The sequence below is a fragment of the Ricinus communis genome, chromosome 4, assembly GCF_019578655.1.
Source record: "Ricinus communis isolate WT05 ecotype wild-type chromosome 4, ASM1957865v1, whole genome shotgun sequence".
Classification (NCBI taxonomy): domain Eukaryota; kingdom Viridiplantae; phylum Streptophyta; class Magnoliopsida; order Malpighiales; family Euphorbiaceae; genus Ricinus; species Ricinus communis.
This window is the reverse complement of record NC_063259.1, coordinates 21,823,827-21,847,024: the sequence shown is the minus strand read 5'-3', so window position 1 is coordinate 21,847,024 and position 23,198 is coordinate 21,823,827. Positions and strand designations below refer to the sequence as shown.

The 23,198-nt window shown below is 34.6% G+C and overlaps 2 protein-coding genes and 1 long non-coding RNA gene across 4 annotated transcripts; 2 read left to right on the top strand and 1 right to left on the bottom strand.

Moving 5' to 3' along the window:
- The first annotated feature begins 855 nt into the window (after positions 1-855).
- On the top strand, positions 856-7,150 carry LOC8266536 (BTB/POZ domain-containing protein At1g30440). Of its 2 annotated transcripts, XM_002526566.4 has the most exons (4): positions 856-1,734; positions 3,060-3,129; positions 4,594-5,811; positions 6,326-7,150. In XM_002526566.4, exons 1-4 carry the CDS (start codon positions 1,676-1,678, stop codon positions 6,872-6,874), a joined length of 1,896 nt encoding a protein of 631 aa, XP_002526612.2. In that variant the 5' UTR covers positions 856-1,675; the 3' UTR covers positions 6,875-7,150. The 2 variants fall into 2 exon arrangements, with proteins under 2 accessions (XP_002526612.2, XP_048228977.1); XM_048373020.1 differs by lacking the exon at positions 856-1,734 and having other exon boundaries at positions 4,611-5,811.
- Positions 6,887-7,395, bottom strand: LOC125369804. The gene is made up of 2 exons (XR_007215523.1): positions 7,299-7,395; positions 6,887-7,197 (listed from the first exon to the last, which is right to left on the bottom strand). It is a non-coding gene; the product is annotated as an uncharacterized LOC125369804 (long non-coding RNA).
- A 1,162-nt stretch (positions 7,396-8,557) lies between these two features.
- On the top strand, positions 8,558-21,215 carry LOC8266537 (cation-chloride cotransporter 1). Its single transcript, XM_002526567.4, has 13 exons — positions 8,558-9,198; positions 9,519-9,665; positions 10,343-10,421; positions 11,677-11,768; positions 13,764-13,878; positions 14,543-14,643; positions 14,826-14,887; positions 15,007-15,234; positions 15,768-15,882; positions 16,856-17,050; positions 17,672-18,072; positions 19,255-19,416; positions 19,907-21,215. The coding sequence occupies exons 1-13, from the start codon at positions 9,053-9,055 to the stop codon at positions 20,992-20,994; spliced, it is 2,931 nt and encodes a 976-aa protein (XP_002526613.1). The 5' UTR covers positions 8,558-9,052; the 3' UTR covers positions 20,995-21,215.
- Positions 21,216-23,198: the final 1,983 nt, after the last annotated feature.

Genomic DNA, 23,198 nt, shown 5'->3' with positions numbered 1-23,198 from the left:
AAACCACTTAATAAAAAAAAAAAAAAACATCATATAATAAATCATAAGATCAGATTTAGAAAATTTAAATTTATTAAAGTAAAAGAATTAAAAACACAAGTTAAAGAGAAGGATGGTTGTTGGTCAAAGACTGATTCTTAAACTTTTTCTAAAAAATAAAAATAAAACTTTATTAAAAATATTGTATTCTTATTAAAAACTCTCTTTTTATTTATTTATTTAATTAACTCCTAAATGCTGTAGAAATGCACAAAGAGATGCAGTTAAAAATTCATGTTTTTTATTTATTTATTCGTAATCATATTCCTCAGGGATAGAGAAGGTTAAACAGAGAAGTTAATGGTTAATCTCTTTTCTTTTATCTTCAACCCACAGAAGAAGAGAATTAAAGAAAAAAAGAAAGAAAGAAAGAAAGAAGAAAGCGATAATGTAGGGTCTGGTCCCCACTCTTGCATGGAACACGAAATTAAGAAATTATCAAATAAATAATGAAAATTATAAGTTTCATTGTAATAAAGAAACAGCTTCCCATATGCTTTAATGGGGGTGAAAGTGCAAAAGCCAAAGAGTAACGCATGCACATGGCCTAGCTGGACAAAGCAGATACCTGTAACTTCAAACGTCACTTATCATTAAAACCATAATAATACTATTGCTATATAACCAAAATTAATCAATAAAAAAAAATTTCCTTAATAAATCCAAGAAACCATGCTATGCTTCTCCCAACTTTTTCTTTTCTTTGGTCAATTTTGTATTAACTGCACTGTTAATGGATTTCATTATTATTATTAATTAAAGATTCTGTATAGACCCCAACTTCCAGAACTGCAATGAGTGTGTTTTAAGCCAATTGGACCCACATGAGCAAATGTATAGTTTAGTGTGTGTGTGTGTGTGTGTGAAAGAGAGAGAGAGAGCGAGTTGTTTTCTTTCTTGGCTATCATTAAAACCCTTCTCATGTTGAGAATTTCAAGTCCTTTTGGCATTGTTTATCATGGCTTTGATGACATTATATAAATCCTTTTTTGTGGGTATAAATTATTATATAGGATTAGGAGGAGCTTGTTGCACAGTGGCTCAGTTGTTGTCTATTCTTTAATGGGTATATATGAGTGGTTTTGGTTTCTTAATAAGTTCTTTCTTTTGGAATCTTGGTTCGTTGGTAGGTTTTGATTAACCAGCTAAAATAGTAATTTTATGTTTTTTTCTGAAGTAGTGTCTTGTTTCGCTGACAGAGTTTCAAAGTTAAGTGTCTTGATTTAAGTTATTTTTGTGGGTTTGGACAGGGATTTAGATCTTTTTCTTGAAGTGGGTATGTGTTATTGGAGTGGTTTTTGCTGCTTTTAGAAGATGGATTAAGCGATTGACAGTGATTTTCTGAGTCTTGTATAGATTTGAGGTTATTTTTAGCAAGAATATTGGGCTAAGAGCTGCATTTGGTACTGTTGCAAGGTCTTTGGCGACTAAAAATGGTGATTAATTAAAGAAAAAATTCACTACTTTGATTCAATCTTTCTTTGGCTAAGAAGGGGACCCTGGATTTTGGGGTTGTTACTTACTGGTCGTAAAGCTCTTAATTGGGGAGTTTATTTTTGTTTGGAATTGCTGGCGACTCATTGTGGTTCTAGAGTTCTGCATTAGCTAACCAATCTGTTATTTGTTTCCTGAGAAAATGGCTTGCATGAAACTGGGATCTAAAACTGATGCTTTCCAAAGGCAAGGGCAGGCCTGGTATGTAACTACGGAACTACCTTCTCTTTCAGTATTTTCTATAATCTTCTTCTTCTGTGAATTGCTTATTTCATTTCATTTTATTTATTTATTTATTTTTACTTTTGAATGTTGTCTCTTCCTATTTATGCATCCTGTCTTTTTGCCACTAATTAGTTTGGTAATTTTCAGTTAAAGTTGTTGGACTTCTTGTGTGCAATTCATGTATGTTTATCCCCTACAGTTAACATCTGCATGCTACATTAGGGATTTAAACATAGAAGTAAATTTTACTTGATAGTGAAAGCTGAACTGCACTTTCACTTGCTATAATGTGTAAATGGACTTCACTTTGTCTCTGACCTTTTCCTTTTCACCTGCTGATAAGATGGAATGACCGAAAAAATATATTTCAGATACCAAGTTTTAATTTGTTATGTTGCTTAGCAATGCACCAATTTAATCTCTGTGCTGTTGAAAATATTTATAAAGGTAAAATTTTCATGATAAGGGGGAATTGGCTGTTAGATCTGTCATTGAGATTTAGTTTGTTCAGTTGCTTGGAGATCCATCTAGTAACTTTAACACTGTTGAAAATTATTTTCTATTGAACTCACTTAGTGGTCTAATATTCAAGTAAGCATTGGCTGAGGAATCTTTCCTTCAGATAGAGACTGGTGGACCTGCTAATAGGGTCCCAATCCCTCTCTAAGTTGTTGGCTGTCAGTTCTGATTGTTCTTTTGCAGATTATTCCATGAACAACTTTTCTGATTTAAGTTGGTTGCTTGTAGTTGTGCTACTTCAATCCGAATTTGAATGTTGGAAGAAAAAGAAAACTATAGGTCTCAATTTTTAGGTGATCCACACAAGATTTCTAAGAAAAGTATTCTAAGCATCTTCTAATTATCAATTCTTGTGCCTAAAAACTCGTAGCACAAGGCTTTACTATATATTTTGGAAAATGTAAGGAATATGCTATAGCTTCTTTCATATTAGACTGCTTAAGTGTTAACGGAGCAAAACAAATACTTTTACAGTTCTTTTTAACTCTGGACCTTATGTTTATGTAATGCGTATAACTCAAGATAACATGGAATAAGGCAGTAAAGTTGGTATGTGCATACATATAAACATCCATGTGGATGTATTGCTATGAAACCCCAAGCAAAGCATAATAATGTGCAAGATACATTTGGATAACTGGTTAATGATAATGGTTCCTTATGTGGGTCTTCTTTGAAATAAGAATGTGGCCAACCTCCGCTAATGGTGCCAAATTGCATTTGTTAATTGGCTCCTAGTCACGCTGATCTTTTGACCTTTCATCTGCACACAATGATTGTAGGTTCTGCACAACTGGGCTTCCTAGTGATATAATTGTGGAAGTTGGAGATATGTCCTTCCATCTTCACAAGGTAATCTTTTTTCCTGACATTTATATATTAAGCTATTCTGCTAAAATACTCTCACTGAAGTGGCCTAGATCATATTTCAAGTCTAAAATAAATTACCTTTATCACGTGCCATTGAGGGATTTGCTTTGATAATGATTAACACTATTGCTTATAACTCTACATTCTGCTTAGCATGTAAAGTAAAACTAAACTACTATTTCTGAACCAGTTCTTACTCTCTCTCTGCCATTGCAACTGCTTACTTAATGGACCATGAAATGATTATTACATGTTATCTTTTTTTCTTTTTAAGAAAGCTATCTGTTGTGGGAAAGGTGTTCCTTGTTAAACCTGTGCCTGCTGTTGATCCTCTCTCTGTTTGTGGTACACCTTATGTCAATTCTTTTTAAGTGGACAATGTAAGAATATGTTTAAGTTGTGTTTTTGTTGCATTACCATATAAGATAGCTTCAGATGGTTCTTATATTGGTCAATGTTCTGATGTTGTTGATGGTCATTGTTTTACTGAGGGAAAATTTACAGGTGATATTTTACTTCCTTAAATAGATTCCTGGTCATTATTTCTTCACAATTCATTGGCTAGTTTTATTCCATTACTGGCAGCTGTGTTATGTTCACTATTCTTTTTGCACACATTGTTATGGTCACTCTTTTTTTGCACCTACTTGTGGATCACGCTTTTTCCAATACCTATGTGTGTGGTGGTGGGCTATAAAATAAATCTATAAGAAAAACTTGGTGCTATATGGTTGAATCAAATTAGATGTATGTTCCTTGTAGTTTTCATCAATATATTTATCTATATTAGCTAGCCCAGATAAGAATCATTTTGTTTTCAGATTAAATGGAGAAATTCAAGCCAATATGTAAATAATAATTTGAAGCCATTGGATTGACATTGGACCTTGAGTTATGCTGAAATAGACGATTGCATACTAATCAGTTGTTTGCTTGAGAGCGGTTAGCTTGAACATCGGAAATGTAAACATGTGAAGTTAATTGTACCCATAGATTGATGGTTATCACTCTTTAAATCAAATTCTTACTGTTCATTTAAAATGCGTACACGACAGAAAGATGAGTGGTTTTGGTGGTGCAAGTATCTCATCCTTCTCCTGTTGGACTAGGACTTGAGTTATGAAATTCAGGGTAGTTAGTTTCAGGCGTATAGGTCAGGCCTAGTTGCTTTGCGTTAGATGGAGCTGCCTCATGAGAACTAGCCCTTCATGCTGAGAAGTTATTAGTCCCTCTGTCATTATTTTTTGTTTACAAGTCTGCATTTATTTTTCTGGTTTCACCTTTCTCCCTTGATAAGGTGCTTCAAAAGAAGGATTCTAGATATCTACTTCTACTTATGAGTTTTAATTAAAAAATTTATATTTAATGGTGGATAGGGAATGTGGTTTTGTAGTTAAAGAACTGTATTTATTGCTTCTTACATGGCCATATTATAATTTAATGCAGTTCCCTTTGCTCTCTAGAAGTGGGGTTTTGGAAAGGTTGATTGCAGAAGCATCAGAGGAAGATGAAAAATGTGTGATAAATCTCCCTGACATTCCTGGTGGGGCCAAAACATTTGAACTTCTGGCCAAATTTTGCTATGGTGTGAAACTTGAACTTACTTCCTCAAATGTTGTGTATCTCCGGTGTGCTGCTGAGCGTCTTGAAATGACTGAGGAATATGGGGAAGACAATCTAATTATGCAGACTGAGATGTTTCTTAATCAAGTAGTCCTTCGCAACTGGAAAGACTCTTTAAAAGCACTGCAAACTTGTGATGATATTCTTTCCTATGCTGAAGAACTTCATATTACGAAGAAGTGTATTGAGTCTCTAGCCACAAAAGCATGTACTGATCCAAATCTATTTGGCTGGCCTATGATGGAGCATGGACCCATGCAGAGCCCTGGGGGAAGTGTCTTATGGAATGGGATAAGCACAGGGGCTAGACCAAAAAATTCCAGCTCAGATTGGTGGTACGAGGATGTATCAACCTTAAGTTTACCTCTCTATAAGAGGTTGATCTCTGTAATGGAATCTCGTGGCATCAGACAAGAGATTATTTCTGGGTCCCTGGCTTTCTATGCGAAAAAGTACCTACCTGGTTTAAATAGGCGTCAAGCTGCCAGTGAGTCTAGTTCCCGTTTAATTCCAGTGGCCTTGGCTCCACTATCAGAAGAAGAGCAGAAGGTCTTACTGGAGGATATTGATAGATTACTTCCTATGCAAAAAGGTCTAGTCCCAACCAAGTTCCTGTTTGGGCTACTTAGGACAGCCTTGATCCTGAAAGCAAGCACCTCTTGTTTATCAAACTTGGAGAAAAGGATTGGGATGCAGCTTGATCAAGCAACACTAGAAGATCTTTTGATGCCCAATTTCTCTTATTCCATGGAGACTCTTTACAATGTTGACTGTGTGCAGCGGATTCTTGATCACTTCCTTACCATGGATCAAATCACTGGTGGGGCCTCTCCATGTTCAGTCGATGATGGGCAGTTGATTGGATCACCATCGTTAACCCCAATCACAATGGTGGCCAAGCTGATTGATGGATACCTTGCAGAGGTTGCCCCTGATGTGAATTTGAAGCTCCCCAAATTTCAGGCCCTTGCTGCTGCTGTTCCTGATTATGCAAGGCCCCTGGATGATGGTCTTTATCGTGCAATAGACATCTACCTGAAGGTACTAACTGCCTCATGGTCAAACTTGTATCCTGGTTGATTATTTATGATATTAGTTTCTAATTTGAGTTGATTCAATTTGATATCCAAAAGAAATGAAAATATAGTTTCAGGCGTACTAAGATTTGTGGTAAAAAGTTTTAGCTTCTTAATTAATGGGCTATTGTTTATTTATTTAGCAGTACACTGCATAACCACCTGAACTAGGTCCGGGTGGCATTGTATGTTTAGCTGATTACCTGATGTTTCTGCTACCACTTACTCAACCCATGTCAAATGCTAAGGCCGGGAAAGGGAAAACAAGGAAGAAATAGTCACCTGCACCTTTTAGTTCTTCTGTTTATCTGAAGACTCAACTTAAAACCAATCATGGGTTACCAGCCTAAAATAAATTGGAGGCACCTGTTGCAGAAGGCCAATTGCTTGAGAAATAGAAGAAAGAAAACTTGACTGAGAAATCTTTATTCCATGTTAGTTCAGGCTTGTTAATTCTAATTTGATTGTCAAACTTGCAGTCACACCCATGGTTGGCAGAGTCTGACAGGGAACAACTCTGCAGGCTGATGGATTGCCAAAAGCTCTCCTTGGAAGCTTGCACTCATGCTGCGCAGAATGAGAGGCTTCCACTAAGAATAATAGTTCAAGTTCTCTTCTTTGAGCAGCTTCAGCTCAGGACTTCCATTGCTGGTTGCTTTCTGGTTTCTGACAATCTTGATGGGTCAAGACAATTGAGAAGTGGCTTTGCTGGGTCTACTGAGGGAGGCTGGGCCACAGCTGTTAGAGAGAATCAGGTTCTGAAAGTGGGGATGGATAATATGAGGATGCGGGTTTCTGAGCTTGAGAAGGAATGTTCGACGATGAGGCAGGAGATCGAGAAGTTGGGTAAATCAAAGGTTTCTAGCACATGGGGAAATGTGTCTAAGAAATTCGGATTTAAGATAAAGTCTCAAATGTGCAGTGCTCAAGAGGGCTCTGTTAGCAACCAGAATAATGTTAGTGCTAAAGCTATGAAGTCAAATGACAGGCATGGAAAGCACAAGAGAAATTTGTCTCGCGATAGGTAAGACATGATATTATTTTGTTTTTATGTTCTTTCTTTCTTTTACCCCCATCTGGCCTTGTTTCTTGATCCATTCCAAATTGTAATTGTTATAGTTGTACTTGCTGATTGTTAGTCCAAAAACTGAAGTCCTTCTCCTTGTTTGTGTCCCATTCCCATTCAACACTTCTTTTTCACTCTGTTTTTTTTGAAGTTTCTGCCTTGTAATGTAGATGGAAGCAAAAACGGTAACTTTTAGTCCTCTATAACATCAGTAATGAACTGTGCCTATTTACATCCACCAGCCCTCGTGTTATCTTGCTCGCAGTAGTTTCTGAAATGTATCATCTGCATAGGGAAAATAATTCAATGGATCTATAAAGTATGTGTCTCATATATAAATGTTATCATAAATGTTATCAGAATAGTAAAAGTCAGAAGTCAAGAACCTGAGACATGCCAAGCATTGTGTGCTTGAGAAGTTAATATGGGAAAAACCCCTCCATGATTCAAGATGGCAAGAACCAGGAACAGTACAAGGCGCTCTGTAATCCACCAAGAGAAGAAAGAATAACTGATATATTTTGCATCAGTTAATGAATGGAAGTAAAAAACCTAAACCAATGTGGATTCACATATAGATGCAATACATACTTTGTACAGTATTAGAAATCTACTCATCTAAACCAAAGTTACATAATTTTGAGATTGACAAATGAATTTAGAAAAGAAAAGAAAAGAAAAGAAAAGAGTTCCATACCAAAGAACAACTAATTGGACTTGCAACCCACCCAAAGATCATAAACACAATTAATTGTGTATAATATATGTGTAAAAATCAGTGTGTTTAATATTTTACTTTTTAAATAAAAAAATCATTATTTTACTCAAAAACAAATTAAAAAATAATATATAATCTTTTAGGATAACAATATTGAAGCATGGTAAATTAGTAAAGCTTTCAAACTAACTCTTTTCCTCATACCTCTTTAAGTAGTAATATTGAGAACAAAAAGCATAAATCAGAAGCAACATTGGTATGAGATCAGTTTGATTGGCTTAATCATAGGCACACTGATTTTGGCAATCAAGAAGATGAAAGGAATAATAAAAAAACAAGAAATTAAAAGAAAACATAATGAAGGAAATGAATGCATAAATATTTTCATTTTATACTTGTTGGCTTCTTCTTAAAATGAGATGGAAATATATAATTTTTATTATGCATGCACATTTTTCTCTTAATGATGTTCTTATATATATATATATATATATATAAAGATTAATAAACTGTGAAAGCTCATCTAACTCGAATCTAAAATTTCACTTTAAAAAATAAATATTTTTAATAATATATATTCTCATGTTTTTCTTTTATCAGAAAATAAATAAAATATTTCTTTTAAGAATTAATTTTGTATAAATATCAATTAGGAATGACAAAGAAAATTAAACCAATCAATTAAAACAACCAACTGAAATTAAATTAAAAAATCAGTTAATTAAATTGATTAGACTAGTTTTCAAGTTTTATTTTTTATATAAAAATAATTTTTTATTTTAATTTTTATAATTTTAATTAGGTGATTGGTTTTTTTTTTCTTCTTATTTTTTAAGTTAATTAAAAGAAATCAAAAGTTAACTAATTTACTTTTCAGGTCATCAAAACTGATAACTTTCTCGTTTTCAATTAAATTTTAGTTAAAAAATATTGAATCAAAAACTATCTTTGAAATTCTTATGAAATCATTTCATGATTCGTTAATTCAAAAATGGTCATGACCACAGCAGAAAGAAAACATAAATCTCACTACAAAGAAGGAAGAAGAAAAAAAAAAAAGAAAAAGGAAAAGGCCGAAACGGCGGCTTCTTAATCCAATTCAATCCTTTACCAAAATCTTCCCTCTTTTTTTTGTTAGCACTATGTATAAAACGGGAACCAACTGGGAAACCGGGTTTTCCTCTTCTACTATTTTTCAAAGCACGTCTCTCTCTCTCTCTCTCGTTCATTTTTTTTTGTTTTAATAAACCAAAGAAATATTCAGTCTCAGATCTCTCTTCCTTTTTCTTTTTCCTTTTCATTTCTTTAGCATTAAGCTTTGGCATCTTTCATTTCATTTTGTAATAATAACAATAATTAGATCTGTATACAGAAAAAGGAAAAAAGATACGTAATAGATCTTGAATATAGTTCATACCGACAATGGACAACAATGAAGATGTAGAGGGAGGTGGCATTGAAGACGAATTCCACGGCAAGCTTGGTCGCAAGTACCGTCCGGTGGTTGCTCACGATCGCGCCGTTCTTGAAATGTCTTCTATCGATCCTGGATCTTCCTCCTCTCCCAAGTAAAACCTCTTTCTCTCTTTGTCAGCTATTTTAATGTAAAATTGTCGTTTTCAATGGCTAACAATAAGGTAGCTGTTTGCTTATTATTGTTGTACTTGTATAATATTATATTCTTCTGGTTGTTTATCTATTTGATTATGGTTTTTGATTAGTTGAATTAGGTGAATAGGTTTTAAGTTAGCTCTCTTCCTTGTGTTGAATTAGATGGATAATGTGATAATGTTGCTCATTTTATCACTAGGATTGAGTTTCATTTTAGAATTTATTCGATGATGGTGATATTTAATTGTTGTGTTGGCTAAATTTAATGTATTATCAGGAAAGTAGGTTCTCAAGAGGACATGCATTCTAATAATGCAAGTGAAGCAGCTATTCCTGTTAATGGAGGAGTTAATGGATCAGAGAGGGAACACAGATTGGAATTGTTTGGTTTTGATTCTCTTGTCAATATTCTTGGTCTTAAGAGGTACATGCTTCACTCTTGTTACTATAATTCTCCCACTCCCTCTCTCTCCACCTTTGTTATCCGCAGCTTTTAATTGATGCTATCTGACCATGAAATACATTCGTCTTTCAAATCTAAACTTTTAGTGTATATTACAAATTGCTTCTGTTCTATAATTAAATCTGCCATAACTGGCTGGTGTAGAATAACTTTTTTGCTTATGCACATTGACACTTGTTTGACACTCGTGCATGGACAGTAGACTGAGATTTATTGGCAGTGGTTGTTTTCTTGTGAAGCACTCTTGTAGAGCACATGACAGTGCGTAAAATTTAATATAAAATCAGATCCCACTTTCAAGCAAGGATGTAAGCAATAATGAAGTAAAGGGAGAAGAGGGATTGCCTGGTGGCTATTACTAACAAAATCTACTTAACCATTTTTGTGTTCTTCAATTTTTTATATACTTCATATTTCTAGAAGCATTTGGTCTGCTGATCCTGTCGTGCTGCATCTTGTATTTCAAGGAAAATGTTGGCTCGACATGCTGTGTTGTATTGCAGTGTACTTAATATTTTAATGCTCTATGATTTTCACCTGCTTAAACTTCTTGTATCTATGATTGAATTTGTATGTTATAACTGAAAGCTACTCATTAACTTTTGGCATTTGGTATCTGCTTTTGGCATGCTGTGCAGTATGACAGCAGAGCAGGTGGTAGCACCTTCTAGTCCTATAGAAGGCGAAGATGTTTCCAATGCTTATGAGCGTCCAAGAGTATGTTAACTTCTTGATGTTAATTTCTTGAACATGTAACCTCTTAAGTTTCTTTCTTACGAACAACTATTTTCATAGATCATTTGCTAGGTAGTGATATAATGTTTTTGCCATAAATGGCTTTCACATAACTAGCAAAGTGATGATCTACTCTGGTTCATACTGACTTATGTATGCATGTTTGATGGAACAAAGTTTGGTAGTTGGATCCGTGACTGTTAAAGGGATGAGATATAGGTATGAAGGGTCCTGGAGAAACTCCATTTTTTTTCCATGATCTAATGCTGTTATAATTTGTCATATTTTTCGTTCTGTCATGGTGTTAATATGAGGCTCACTGCCTCATAGACTGACTTATTAACTGAGTATGCATGAAATTGTTGCAGGAGAGCTCAGGTGGGGCAATTTAAAAGTTATGGTCCTTTGTTTTTTTGACATGTATTTGATTTTGAAAAATTTACCATCCTGTCCATCTTATGGCATTTTTATCCTGAGCTGCCAGTTTTCCCCTTTTCTCTACCTGAAAAGAACACAAAATTTCAACATTGTATGTAAGAAGACAAATCTAAAAGACAAATTTGGGTTCTGCATACTCTATTATTCGTGTTATTATATTTTAAGCAATGAATGATAATTTATCTAGATAAATAGAAAAAAAGATAATGATAGAGATGTTTGTTAGGTCAATTTAAACTTTTAATAACATTATTATAAGCATCAGAATTTTTGGATTATCTTTTTAAATTTTTGTATTTTCTTAAATTATTATTTAATTTTTTTATAAACTGAATTATTGATAGCTAACTAAATTTTTAATAAATTTTCGAAGGTGTGTGAACTAAACATTTATAATGACCCTTGGACATGCACAAACACTTAATTCATGTATTTATGTCTTTCTCTTGCTCTCTTTGTGCATACATCTTGTGTTGGCAGTGGTGGAAAAAGCTAATATATTGCTAACTGACGATGATCCAAAGGAGTGGGCCATTTGTTTTAATCGTGTTGTTTTGTTTTGTGAAATCAATGTTAAATTGTGCGTTTAAAATGAAATTAACTGTATGGATCAGATGCATGTCACTGTTTTTTGACTTTTTGGACCTGCATGTTTTAGAAAGTTAAGCTTCCTTTTGCTACTTAGGCTTGCAAGTTGACAACCGTTTTGTATTAATTACTTTTATCATTTCTTTTACAAATATAGGATTTAAGTATAAAACAGCCTTTCTTACATATTTTTTGTGCATGTATGATGCAGGTTAATGATTTTAAATTGGGAACAATGATGGGCGTTTTTGTCCCATGCTTGCAGAACATATTGGGAATTATCTACTATATCCGTTTTACTTGGTAACTTTCCTGTAGATATATTTTTCCTTTTTCACAGTTGCATTCTTTGTTAAAATGTTTGTTTGCTAGGCGTGTTCTTTTAAGATGTTTTTTTTCTTCCTTATCCTCTCTATTTCATGGAGATGTATGGATGCACATCTCAAGGAAGTAGACTGTAGTCACGGGCTTGCTTTAGGGGAAGGTTTGGTGACACCCTTTTTATTATGTTTTATGAAAAAGGAAATAGATTTACAGGGAATGAAGAGAAACACGGAGAAGACCAGAAAACTCCTAAAAGTAAGAAATTCTAAGCTGATGGAAACAGGAAGAGAAAAAGTTTTCATCTGCATAAAGGGGACTGGTAATAATCCTAGTAAAGGAATCATTAAAACACTCTAGTCTACATACCCTACACATTTTGTAGTGAAGGAAGAATAAAAAAGATAGGAAAAGAATCAATCGTAAAAAATAGAAGAGGAGCCGAATGCAAAATTCTTGTCCTATTAAATTGAGCCAACAAATAATTATTCTTGAAGATTCTGCAATTATGCTCCAAATTAATGTGCCAAATAAAAAAAGGCAACAAAAAAGAAATAAGCACGATTCTGAGAAGGTCAGCTTCCTTCTTCAGACTGCAGTCTTTGAATTGATTATTCGTTAATTTATCTATATAGATTTTTGGTACTACAGAAGATAATTAGATGAGTTATTGAAAGAAGGGTCACAATGTCCTCTTCTGTAACTTTATTTTGAAATTCTTGAAGAGTTCTCCTTATTTGGAATTTGCTGCTTTTTTGGGCGGCGTCAATTGGAATAACAGGAAAATTCTGGAGAAATCTTCCACATATGCAAATGAGGCTCATGAGTTGTACCATATTACACGGTTGCCACACTTCAGTGTGGGACAATAACTGTTGTATCCAGCTGCCAAAGGGTGCTAGAAGGAATTGAGCTGTGGCACTTCTATATGATTTTGAAATCCATTTATGTATGACTTAACTTAATGAGGAGAGCTTTGGTTGCATTCCTGGCAAGGACCTGAGAGATTTTTGTTTCTTTATTGCCTTGTTGGTGGGTATGTGGTGGGGGAGTGACCAGCTCTGAAGATACTTCAGCCATACAAACCTGGCATACCATTTACTTCTAAATTGTAGTGGTAAATGTCTGATGATTTACTTGGCTGGAACTGACTTTTTGTTTGTCCTGAACTTGAGTTTCCATATGATTAGGAGTGGGAGCGATTACTGGGGGTGACCAAACTGAACTGGAACCAAACCAAGTGGTTCAGTTCATTTCACTTTAAAATTATTTCGGTCCTTAAAATTTTAACCGAACCGATCTGAACCTAAGTTTATGTTTATTAATGAATTATTTTAGTAATATTGTGAAATCTAATCTTTTAAAGAAGAATTTATGTAATTTGATAAAATTATGAATAAATTAAAACTTTTCATTGTCATATTAAGAGCCTTTAATTGACATAAATATTTTAAATATAAAAATAAAAATACTTTAACCCACAATAACTCAAAAGATAAGGATTCAAATTGGAGAACCGAATGGTATAGTTTTATATATGTTCGTTAATTATGTTTATCCAGTATGGCTCAAAACAAACTGAATAGATCGTTAGCTCACCCTTAGTTATTTCCACGGGACGTTGTCACAAGTATGATCTTAAAAAGTTGTGAAGAGTGTTTGGAGCATAATGTTGGTAGGGAAGATAGTGAAACTGATAATTTTGTTTTTGTTATTTGGTTACTTGTGCCCTTTTGTTGAGACATTAGATTATTTTTAAACAAAGCTTTTATCTAATGTTACATGTTGGGAGTGGGTAGACAGTCATTTCTTCTTGACTCTCTTCTCTCCCCTCCTCTATAGCTATTGTAATGCTTAGGATTTACAACTGCTTTCTTTTTAATCTCAGTTCATTTGTACTGTTTTAAGTTTGTCTAGATGTTGAGTGATCAATTTCTAGATTCATGTCTTTACTTTTTTGGCTCGTGAAAATTGCAGGATTGTTGGCATGGCTGGCATAGGCGAATCACTACTGCTGGTAGCATTTTGTGGTCTGTGCACTTTCTTAACATCAATTTCGTTGAGTGCTATTGCAACTAATGGTGCAATGAAGGTAGACATCGGCATCATTAATTCGTTTCTTATACCATTTGGGAAGACAATTTTTGTGATACTAGGAAAATAGTTTTTTCAACGTTAAGCTTAGTCATGCTTTAGAGGTCATATTTTTGAACCTGCTGTTCAGTACATGTTTTTCAACTCTTCCTAATACATGCTTCTTCTGTTTAAATGTTAATTTAACTTTTATGAGTCTTACTGCTGTGTTTCCAAAGCAAGGAAATGTTCACTGTTTGTGCATCCTTAATACCTACTCAATTAATGTGGCCAGTAGGCAGCATGATTAAGGTTTTCTTTGCGTATATTTGATAATGCATCACAAAGAATGGGGTTATGCTATAACCATTAAAGTGAGATTTGTACTAGTCACCTTTGCAACTGAGAGGCCTATTCACGTTAGCATCTTCTTGGCTTGTTTTATTCTTTTTCCAAGTATTTTTTCGCTGGTCTATGTTTGCATATGCTTAATTCTATATTTGCACTTCTAATGCTTGATGTAACGTGCAACGGGTTCTTACTCTACTTGCATTAGATTCATAGAGACTGATACTTGCAGTTATGAATTTGCTTATGTTCAGTGTGTCATAACTTAGTTTCTTATTAATTTGTTCCATGGTGCATTTACTTGTAAGCAATTTGATTAATGTGTTTCATTCTAGGGTGGGGGACCATATTATCTCATTGGTCGTGCCCTTGGCCCGGAGGTTGGAGTTAGCATTGGACTATGTTTCTTCCTTGGGAATGCAGTTGCTGGAGCTCTGTGAGTAAATTTTGTGAACCTTTTTTGTGATGCCGCATTGATATGTAGGGTTGAGGTCCATGACTATTAGGAAGTCAGATCTGAGGCTTCCTAGTGCATTCTGTTATCTTTGTAGCTTTATATAGGAACTGTTAAGTTCTTTTCTTGACATCTATGCTTTTCATTTGCTTGTGTGGTTTCAGGTATGTGTTGGGAGCTGTAGAAACCTTTTTAAAAGCCGTGCCTGCTGCTGGTATATTTAGAGGTAATGACTAGTAATTTTCTTCAGTAGTTGATACAAATAGTATGACCATACTGCTTTGAGATGTTGGGAACAAACACTATACTAATTTATTTTACTTTTGCCACATGTTTTTAATGCAGAAACTATCACTCATGTTAATACCACAGATACTGTGGGACCAATAGAAAGTCCAAGTTCACATGACCTGCAAATTTATGGGATTGTTGTGACTCTCATCTTATGCTTCATTGTGTTTGGTGGTGTCAAAATGATTAATCGGGTGGCACCTGCTTTCCTTATACCTGTTCTGTTCTCGCTGTTTTGCATATTTGTTGGTATCTTTTTGGCAAGGAAGGATGATCCAGCACGTAAGTCTCTAATTCTTATGAATGTGCTTTCCAAATGGTTAATAATACCATTCATTCGGATTATAATATACAAGGAGTGACACATGTTAGTAATCACTGTCTATATTTGATATTAAGCTTTGGATTGAACTTATTTTTATGAGTATCTAGCATGTGATGCAAATTTAATTATGTTTTCTTGAGAAGACATGTTTCAGATTTCTGATTCTGAATTCACGTTACTAGTTTGTCAAGGATACTACTCTTACTTTACTTTTCCTTTCATTTAGTTGCTTGTTTTCTGATTTCTGGTCAATCCCTAATTAGATCTAGCTCAAATTGCCTTCTGACATCAAACACTTTGCTTAGAAAATGCCCACAGTAAGGGGAGAAAAAATTATGGTCTCTGGAAGTAATGGCTAGATGTATAAGAAAGAAGTTGAATTTGTGTGCTTATGTGAATGTGTGGATATTTACTACTTGATTAAATTTGTTTCTGAATCTTTTGGGTGGAGAAATAAAATTATTCCTTTCTCTTGCATTGATTGGTTCAGCTGGAATCACGGGCTTGAGTTTGGAAAGCTTCAAAGATAACTGGAGTTCAGAATATCAGTTTACCAATGATGCTGGCATACCTGATCCTGAAGGAAAGACTTACTGGAATTTCAAGTAAATGTGCTATTAATTGTTATATTATGTTGCCTTCTAAAGTTAATGTTGTCAAGTTGGACTATTTTTTATCAGATGTATTGTTTTCACGTGACCATGTCACAATTTGTCTGCCTAGGGTCACAGTTTTTGCATACTGGTTGCCAACTGCTGATTCTACTGTTAGGATAAAGACCAGCACATGCTTCTTTGATGAGTCAATTTGCAATTAGTGATGTTTCATTGCATCACTAATGCAACTTATTTTCTTTAAATTATTGTAGCTGCAGGAGAATTGTGGTGGGGACCTGTCATTGAATTTGAATGCATAAATTTTGTGTTTGAGGTTGGATATGCTTGTGGAGCTCAACAAGAGTAAAATATATAACAAACTACTGTTTTAATTCTTTGAATGGAAGTCACTGAAAGTGCACCTGTACCCTTACATTCCTGTGTATCAACCTATAAATATGGAAATGGGGGTCTCATGTTAAGAAGGTGCAGTATTGTTCAGTGCACCTGGTACTTTGAAGAGTTTCTCCTTTCCTCTCATCTTTTTAGTAACATAACAGATTAGAGCCTATCATCATTAAAGAAGAATTCGGAACCATTTATATGTTACAAATATTGGAGTAGGGATAATATTTTATTTTCATTTAGTTTTATATGATTATAAATGATAGAGAGATTCCTGGAAAAAGTTTTAAAGTACTGCATTTTTCTCTTATGTAAAATCCTTCTCTCTCCCAGAATGAAGTAAAACTATTGCAACCATCACTTATATTCTGATAGGTGCCCATTCTGCATTACCCTTGAAGCATTTGATAGTTTCTTTCATCGCTTACGATTTGACTTCAGTGCTTCCAAATTCTGATTTGTCAACCATCCATTTTCAATGAAATATGGCAATGCATTTTCTCAAGGGAATGGATTCCTTTTAATGCTTCTTCTAATCTCTCTCTCTCTCTCTCTCTCTCTCTCTCTCTCTCTCCAGTGCTTTGGTTGGTCTCTTTTTCCCTGCCGTAACAGGAATTATGGCAGGTTCTAATAGATCAGCATCCCTTAAGGACACTCAGCGTTCAATTCCTGTTGGTACACTGGCTGCGACTCTCACAACTACTGCAATGTACTTGGTCTCTGTGTTATTATTTGGAGCTCTTGCTACCAGAAACAAGCTTTTAACAGACAGGTAATTGTATTGTTATATCAAGCATGCATCCCTGTTACCTTGACTTCATGTATTGTTTTCTATGTGAAAGACGAAAAATGGTTCTAGTTTGCAGCCCCAGGGGGGTGTAGATCCCGTCTTTCATTTTCAGTGTCTTCCTTTGCTTGTACGTAAAATCTAGTATGTATTGTATAATTTACTTCCATATGTACTGATCTAGAATCTATCCGTGAAATTTTCTTTCTAATCATGGTAAGGAGAATAAGGATATGATTTGCAATGATAAATGGGATACAGATGGAGAATTTTTTTTATTTCTAGTATCTTCACAACTTGTTTTTATGATGGTATAGGTGTTGAAGTTGTGCACTTGCTCATCTTCCAAAGCTGAACAGCTAAAGTTGTTGGCTATTTCCTTTTTCCTACCCTTGTACATAATTTCATTGTTTTTCTGGTCTAGTGCATTCACTCCTTATTTTCTGTTTTCTTGACTTTCTTCTTTTGGTACTTGGTAGAACATTGAATTATCTCTGACGTCTTGATAATTTGTAGAACATAGCTGCTGGTTTGGGTTAAGGAAATTGCGCTTATAATTTGTGTACTAGTACTTGCTACTGTTGCTGAACTGTACCTTTTATGTAGGCTACTCACAGCTACTGTTGCTTGGCCTTTCCCTGCAATTGTGTACATTGGCATTATTCTTTCAACCTTAGGGGCGGCTCTTCAAAGCCTTACAGGTGCTCCACGTCTACTTGCAGCAATAGCCAACGATGATATTCTGCCAGTTCTCAACTACTTCAAAGTTGCAGATGGGCACGAACCTCACATTGCTACTCTCTTCACAGCATTTATTTGTATTGGGTGTGTCATTATTGGGAATCTGGATCTTATCACACCAACTATTACTATGTTCTTCCTTCTGTGTTATTCTGGTGTGAACTTGTCTTGCTTCCTTCTGGATCTTCTAGATGCTCCCAGTTGGCGACCACGATGGAAGTTTCACCATTGGAGCCTCTCTCTTCTTGGAGCATCACTTTGTATTGGTATGCATCCTTTAACTTTCTTATTGTCATGCTTTGCTTTTATTTACAAGAAGATCTAATAAAGGTCTAAGATTTTTCAGCGTCAGTACTTGCAGCTTTTCAATTCTAAATTTGGAGTTGCTTTTGCCTGATCATGACATAGGGCATCTGTGACAGTTCAATACTCAGTAAAAGGGAAATACATCCTGTCAGTTCCCTTTTCCCATTAATATTTGTGAGGGTACTGATGTACGTCTTATGAATAATTCGATAATCAGAAAAACTTCCTATGATATTGCTAAGTGGTGCTTTTGGAATTCTATTCTACTCCACTAAGAGGGTGGAGAACGAAGAAAACATCTTTATTTTCATCATTTTGGGGTTGCTCATCGGATGCTAACTTTGGCCACATTAAGAAAATAGATATTCTGGGAATTATGCATTCACAGGAGTGTTAACTGTTAAGGTTGTTTATTTAATTTTGTGATCTACCAGTGGATTGTTTTGGGTAATGAATTTACATTATCTTACTGGTATGAACTCTGGAACCAAAAAAAAAACAATTAATACTATTATATTTATTTAGGTATTAGGATGGAAAAAACTGCTATCGATTATATAAGTTCCAGAGCTCGCTTTTAATAGCATCACCATTCCTTACCACCATGGTACAGTAATTAATAGTCTTTATTTGGAAAAAAAGTGAGAATCTTTGCAGAAATGGAAAGAAGAAAACATGTTTTAATCTTTAGCTATACATTTATATATGACTTTTAAAGGGTTCCAAGCTTGAAACCTCCCTTGATGATGCTACAAAAGGTAGATGATATTAAGTTTTGTCTCATTGTCAATAGAGGCCCCAAGTAAGCTCTGCCCCCTTTGAAGAATTTTCTGATATCACCCTGGTCCAGGACATTAATCTTGAAACTCTGCAGATATTGTCTATGATTAGCAAATCGTTATAAAATATTAAATCATCATCTCAAGTTGCGTTCATCACTAAAGAAGAATATATAGATGAAGCACAATATAATAAAGTGAAATATGCTATATGAACATGCACGAGTTTGTGTACAGGAGTTGTGGATTTCTGCATGTATGGACGTGCTAATATACATGCTTCTTTGCTTATTATGCACGCAAATGAGTGTGGATGTGTATTTGTTGGAGAATCATGCTTACTGTTGTTCACTTCCCCTGCAGTTATTATGTTCTTGATTTCTTGGTCATTCACGGTTGTGTCTCTGGCCCTTGCAAGCCTCATATATTACTATGTGAGCATTAAAGGAAAGGCTGGGGACTGGGGTGATGGTTTCAAGAGTGCATATTTTCAGTTAGCTCTTCGCAGTCTTCGGTCTCTTGGAGGTATGTTTGTTGTCAAAGTAAATATCATTTTTATCTGGTCGCATGTGATATTACTGCTTGTAGTCAATCTCTCTTTCAGGGTGGGGGTTGGGGCCTCAGAGTTGAAAGTTGCAGGACGCAGCACTTCTTGTGTATGCCCTGCAGTAATTTAATATGTGAATAAATTCCCGTTGCATGTTGATACCGATGGTTGTCATTTTTAATTAAGATACTGTCACTATGCATAGTTAATGGTGCAAGAACTGGGCAGTCCAAAGTCAATGTTTCTGACTCACGTTTTTCTTTTTCACTTTTTTTCTTCCCTTCCTTCTACTTAAATCATCTCCAAGTATATAAAAGTAAAATATCCAGTATTAAAAGGTTTTATAGCAGACCAGAAGTCTTTTTTAGTTAATAATGTTTCTTTCTTTCTCTTGCTTTGCTTTTGCTATTTGCTATTTACATACAATTGCATCTTTTCTTTGTGATCAATATACAATTGCTTTAACAGCTAGTCAAGTCCACCCAAAGAACTGGTATCCCATTCCCCTCATATTCTGCCGGCCATGGGGAAAGCTGCCAGAAAATGTACCTTGCCATCCCAAACTTGCTGACTTTGCAAATTGCATGAAGAAAAAGGGCCGTGGGATGTCTATCTTTGTGTCTATACTAGATGGGGATTACCACGAACATGCTGAAGATGCCAAGGCAGCCTGCAAGCAACTTAGTACCTATATTGACTACAAGAATTGTGAAGGTGTAGCAGAGATAGTTGTAGCCCCCAATATGTCTGAAGGGTTTCGTGGAATTATCCAGACTATGGGCCTCGGTAACCTTAAGCCCAACATTGTGGTGATGCGATATCCTGAGATATGGCGTCGTGAAAACCTAACTGAAATCCCAGCCACTTTTGTTGGGATAATTAATGACTGCATTGTAGCAAACAAAGCGGTTGTTATTGTCAAGGGTCTTGATGAGTGGCCCAATGAGTATCAAAGGCAGTATGGTACCATTGATTTATATTGGATTGTCAGAGATGGTGGTCTGATGCTTCTTCTTTCCCAGCTCCTCCTTACAAAGGAAAGTTTTGAGAGTTGTAAGATTCAGGTCTTCTGCATTGCAGAGGAGGATTCGGATGCAGAGGAGCTCAAAGCTGATGTGAAAAAATTTCTGTATGATCTCAGGATGCAGGCAGAAGTAATTGTCGTATCAATGAAATCATGGGATGCACAAGCAGATGGCGCTCAACAAGATGAATCACTAGAAGCATTCACTGCTGCTCAGCGGCGAATTACTAGTTACTTGTCTGAAATGAAGTCTAGAGCTCAAGGGGAAGGAACTGCACTGATGGCCGATGGGAAACCTGTGGTGGTGAACGAGCAACAGATTGAGAAATTCCTTTACACAACCCTGAAACTGAATTCAACAATATTGAGATACTCAAGAATGGCAGCAGTTGTGCTTGTGAGTCTACCACCACCTCCAATCAGCCACCCAGCATACTTATACATGGAATACATGGATCTATTAGTAGAAAATGTGCCAAGGCTGTTGATTGTAAGAGGGTACCGTAGAGACGTTGTAACTCTGTTCACATAGTTGACAGGCGGTTTAGCTTCCAGGACGACGGTGGGTGCCGCATTCCTCATTGTTCATATTATTTTCACCTTGTTCAATTTTGTAGTTTAAATGTTAAATTCATTCTTTTTTTACCATCATTCTCATTCATGCTAAAGCGGCATTTTGCTGTTCAACTTGATAGTTGATATAGAAATCTTGAATTGTACAGCCCTTGTTGGGATGTACAGTGTCAATTTTGAGACCCGGTGTAGAGACTCATTAAAGCACTGTGATCATTACACATTTCGTCATTGTAGCATATATGAAGCATGCATAGCTTGCAGGAGAGGATCTCTGTGTGCAATGTGGCAAATGATTTTTTTCTCCCTTGGTTGGTTCTTGGATTCCAGAATTTGAAGATTGTGACCAGGTTTGCTGTAATATTTTCTCTTACGTTTTTCATGTCAATATGGATGTAAAAGGCCAATGCAATGCCTAATAAAACATTTTCTTCTAGGCGATGTCATTATGGTTGGAGTTTAGGTTTGGTGGAGACATATTGGTCAGTCTTAGAGAGCATTGCTTGATTGCAATATGCTATGTCTTCATTGAAGGCTTAAATTTTGTGGTAATTGTTAAAACATTTTTCCGTTATTATTTCTTTCATTCCATACTAATTTTCATTTTTTAGTAATTTACTAATTATCATTTTTTAGTAATTTATTTGGATTAAGAAAACATTTAATAGATTTAATTAAAAAAATAAACTAGTTAAATTAGATTAAATTATCTTTCTATATCTATAGCATTGAAGGGAGTAATTAGTACTCAATAATGAATAATAATAGTATAAATCATTTGTAAGTATTAAGGTCCGATCACCAACTAAGTTCTAGTAATTCTGATAATTGGATTAAGTTTAATTCTTCTTATTGAGCTGCCCCATTTATTATAACTTTGCCCCTTCATTACTTCACTAGTAGGGGCTTTGATTTGGTGGATTCAATATAAGTGGGATCACTAGACTTCTACACTAGACATGGAAATCTAAATAATCTCTATGATTTATTTGAGTAATTGGGTGGCAAGAAAGCGAAAAGAGGGGAAAAAGAACCATGGCTTTAGTAGCTTAAATCTCACTTTTGGACAACCAAGTTTCCTGATGAAAATTAATGGAACTAATAAAAACACTTTCGAATAATATGTGAGATTAATAGTAACAATAATTGAAAAATAATTGCACAATTTTGTTAACCACAATATGTTTTTCGTTCTTTTCTGTTAGTTTTTTCTTACAGCCTAAAGTCTCTTTGATTTCTTAAGATTGAAATTAAAATGTTGATTCTACACTTGTTAATAATGAAAAAAGAAACATAATTTCTTTTAAAATAAATAAATGAAGTATATAAGCAAATGAGTTATTATATAATTGGGGTCACACCAATAGCACTCTTTAACTTAGAAATATATAAATGCCAAAAAGGATAACACATCCCTCTAAGTCTTCTCTTTAAATGGAAAAGGATGACGTGGCCTTATCATCCCTTTAATTAAAAATGATAAATAAATAAATAAAATTAAATACATATTTACGTCTTTAAATTTATATTAATCAGTCAGTTCAATATTTTAATTTTCAATTCAACCTATCAGAGAATAAATTTTAATTTTTTTTAATATTTAAATATTTATATCCGCGGCTATATGAAAAGAGCTAAAAGTGCACAGCAAGAAGTAAGCTGTCCACTTTGTGAAAGCTCCAGTTTTGTAAGGGGGGGATACCAAGTCATGGACAGCAGCTATTAATTATTTTTCCTATTATAATTTTCATTAATTCTTAACATAACAAATACATTTTCTAGAAAAGTCGAATTCTTAAAGTTTTTTGTTAACCAATTAAAGTTTTTTTTTTTTTTTTTTTTGAAAGGACCATTTAAAGTATTACTCATTAGTGTAGTCACATGATTTGAGGTGCATGCAAAGTAAATGAGATCCATATTATAAAAGAGGAAGGTGTTAATTAATCATAGTAATTAGGGTCCAATAATAATGACCACTTAATCATTCATCAATAATTATCTATAAATAGAATTTGACTTTATAAAGAAAAATTAAAAATGAAAAGAATGATCTCCTAAACTTAAATATATTTTCTTAGTTAATGGCAGAAAGTTGTGATATATGATATAATTAATTCTCCTAAACTTAAATAGGAAACATTTGAGTTTCCTTTTTTCTGTTCT

Excerpts from the sequence above, each read along its gene's own strand:
- LOC8266536 (XM_002526566.4), top strand. The coding sequence starts at position 1,676 with ATGGCTTGCATGAAACTGGGATCTAAAACTGATGCTTTCCAAAGGCAA. Across the intron at positions 1,735-3,059 it reads CAAAGGCAAGGGCAGGCCTG|GTTCTGCACAACTGGGCTTC; the intron begins GTATGTAACTAC and ends CAATGATTGTAG. Across the intron at positions 5,812-6,325 it reads CAATAGACATCTACCTGAAG|TCACACCCATGGTTGGCAGA; the intron begins GTACTAACTGCC and ends TCAAACTTGCAG.
- LOC8266537 (XM_002526567.4), top strand. The coding sequence starts at position 9,053 with ATGGACAACAATGAAGATGTAGAGGGAGGTGGCATTGAAGACGAATTC. Across the intron at positions 15,235-15,767 it reads AAGGAAGGATGATCCAGCAC|CTGGAATCACGGGCTTGAGT; the intron begins GTAAGTCTCTAA and ends TGATTGGTTCAG. Across the intron at positions 15,883-16,855 it reads AAGACTTACTGGAATTTCAA|TGCTTTGGTTGGTCTCTTTT; the intron begins GTAAATGTGCTA and ends CTCTCTCTCCAG.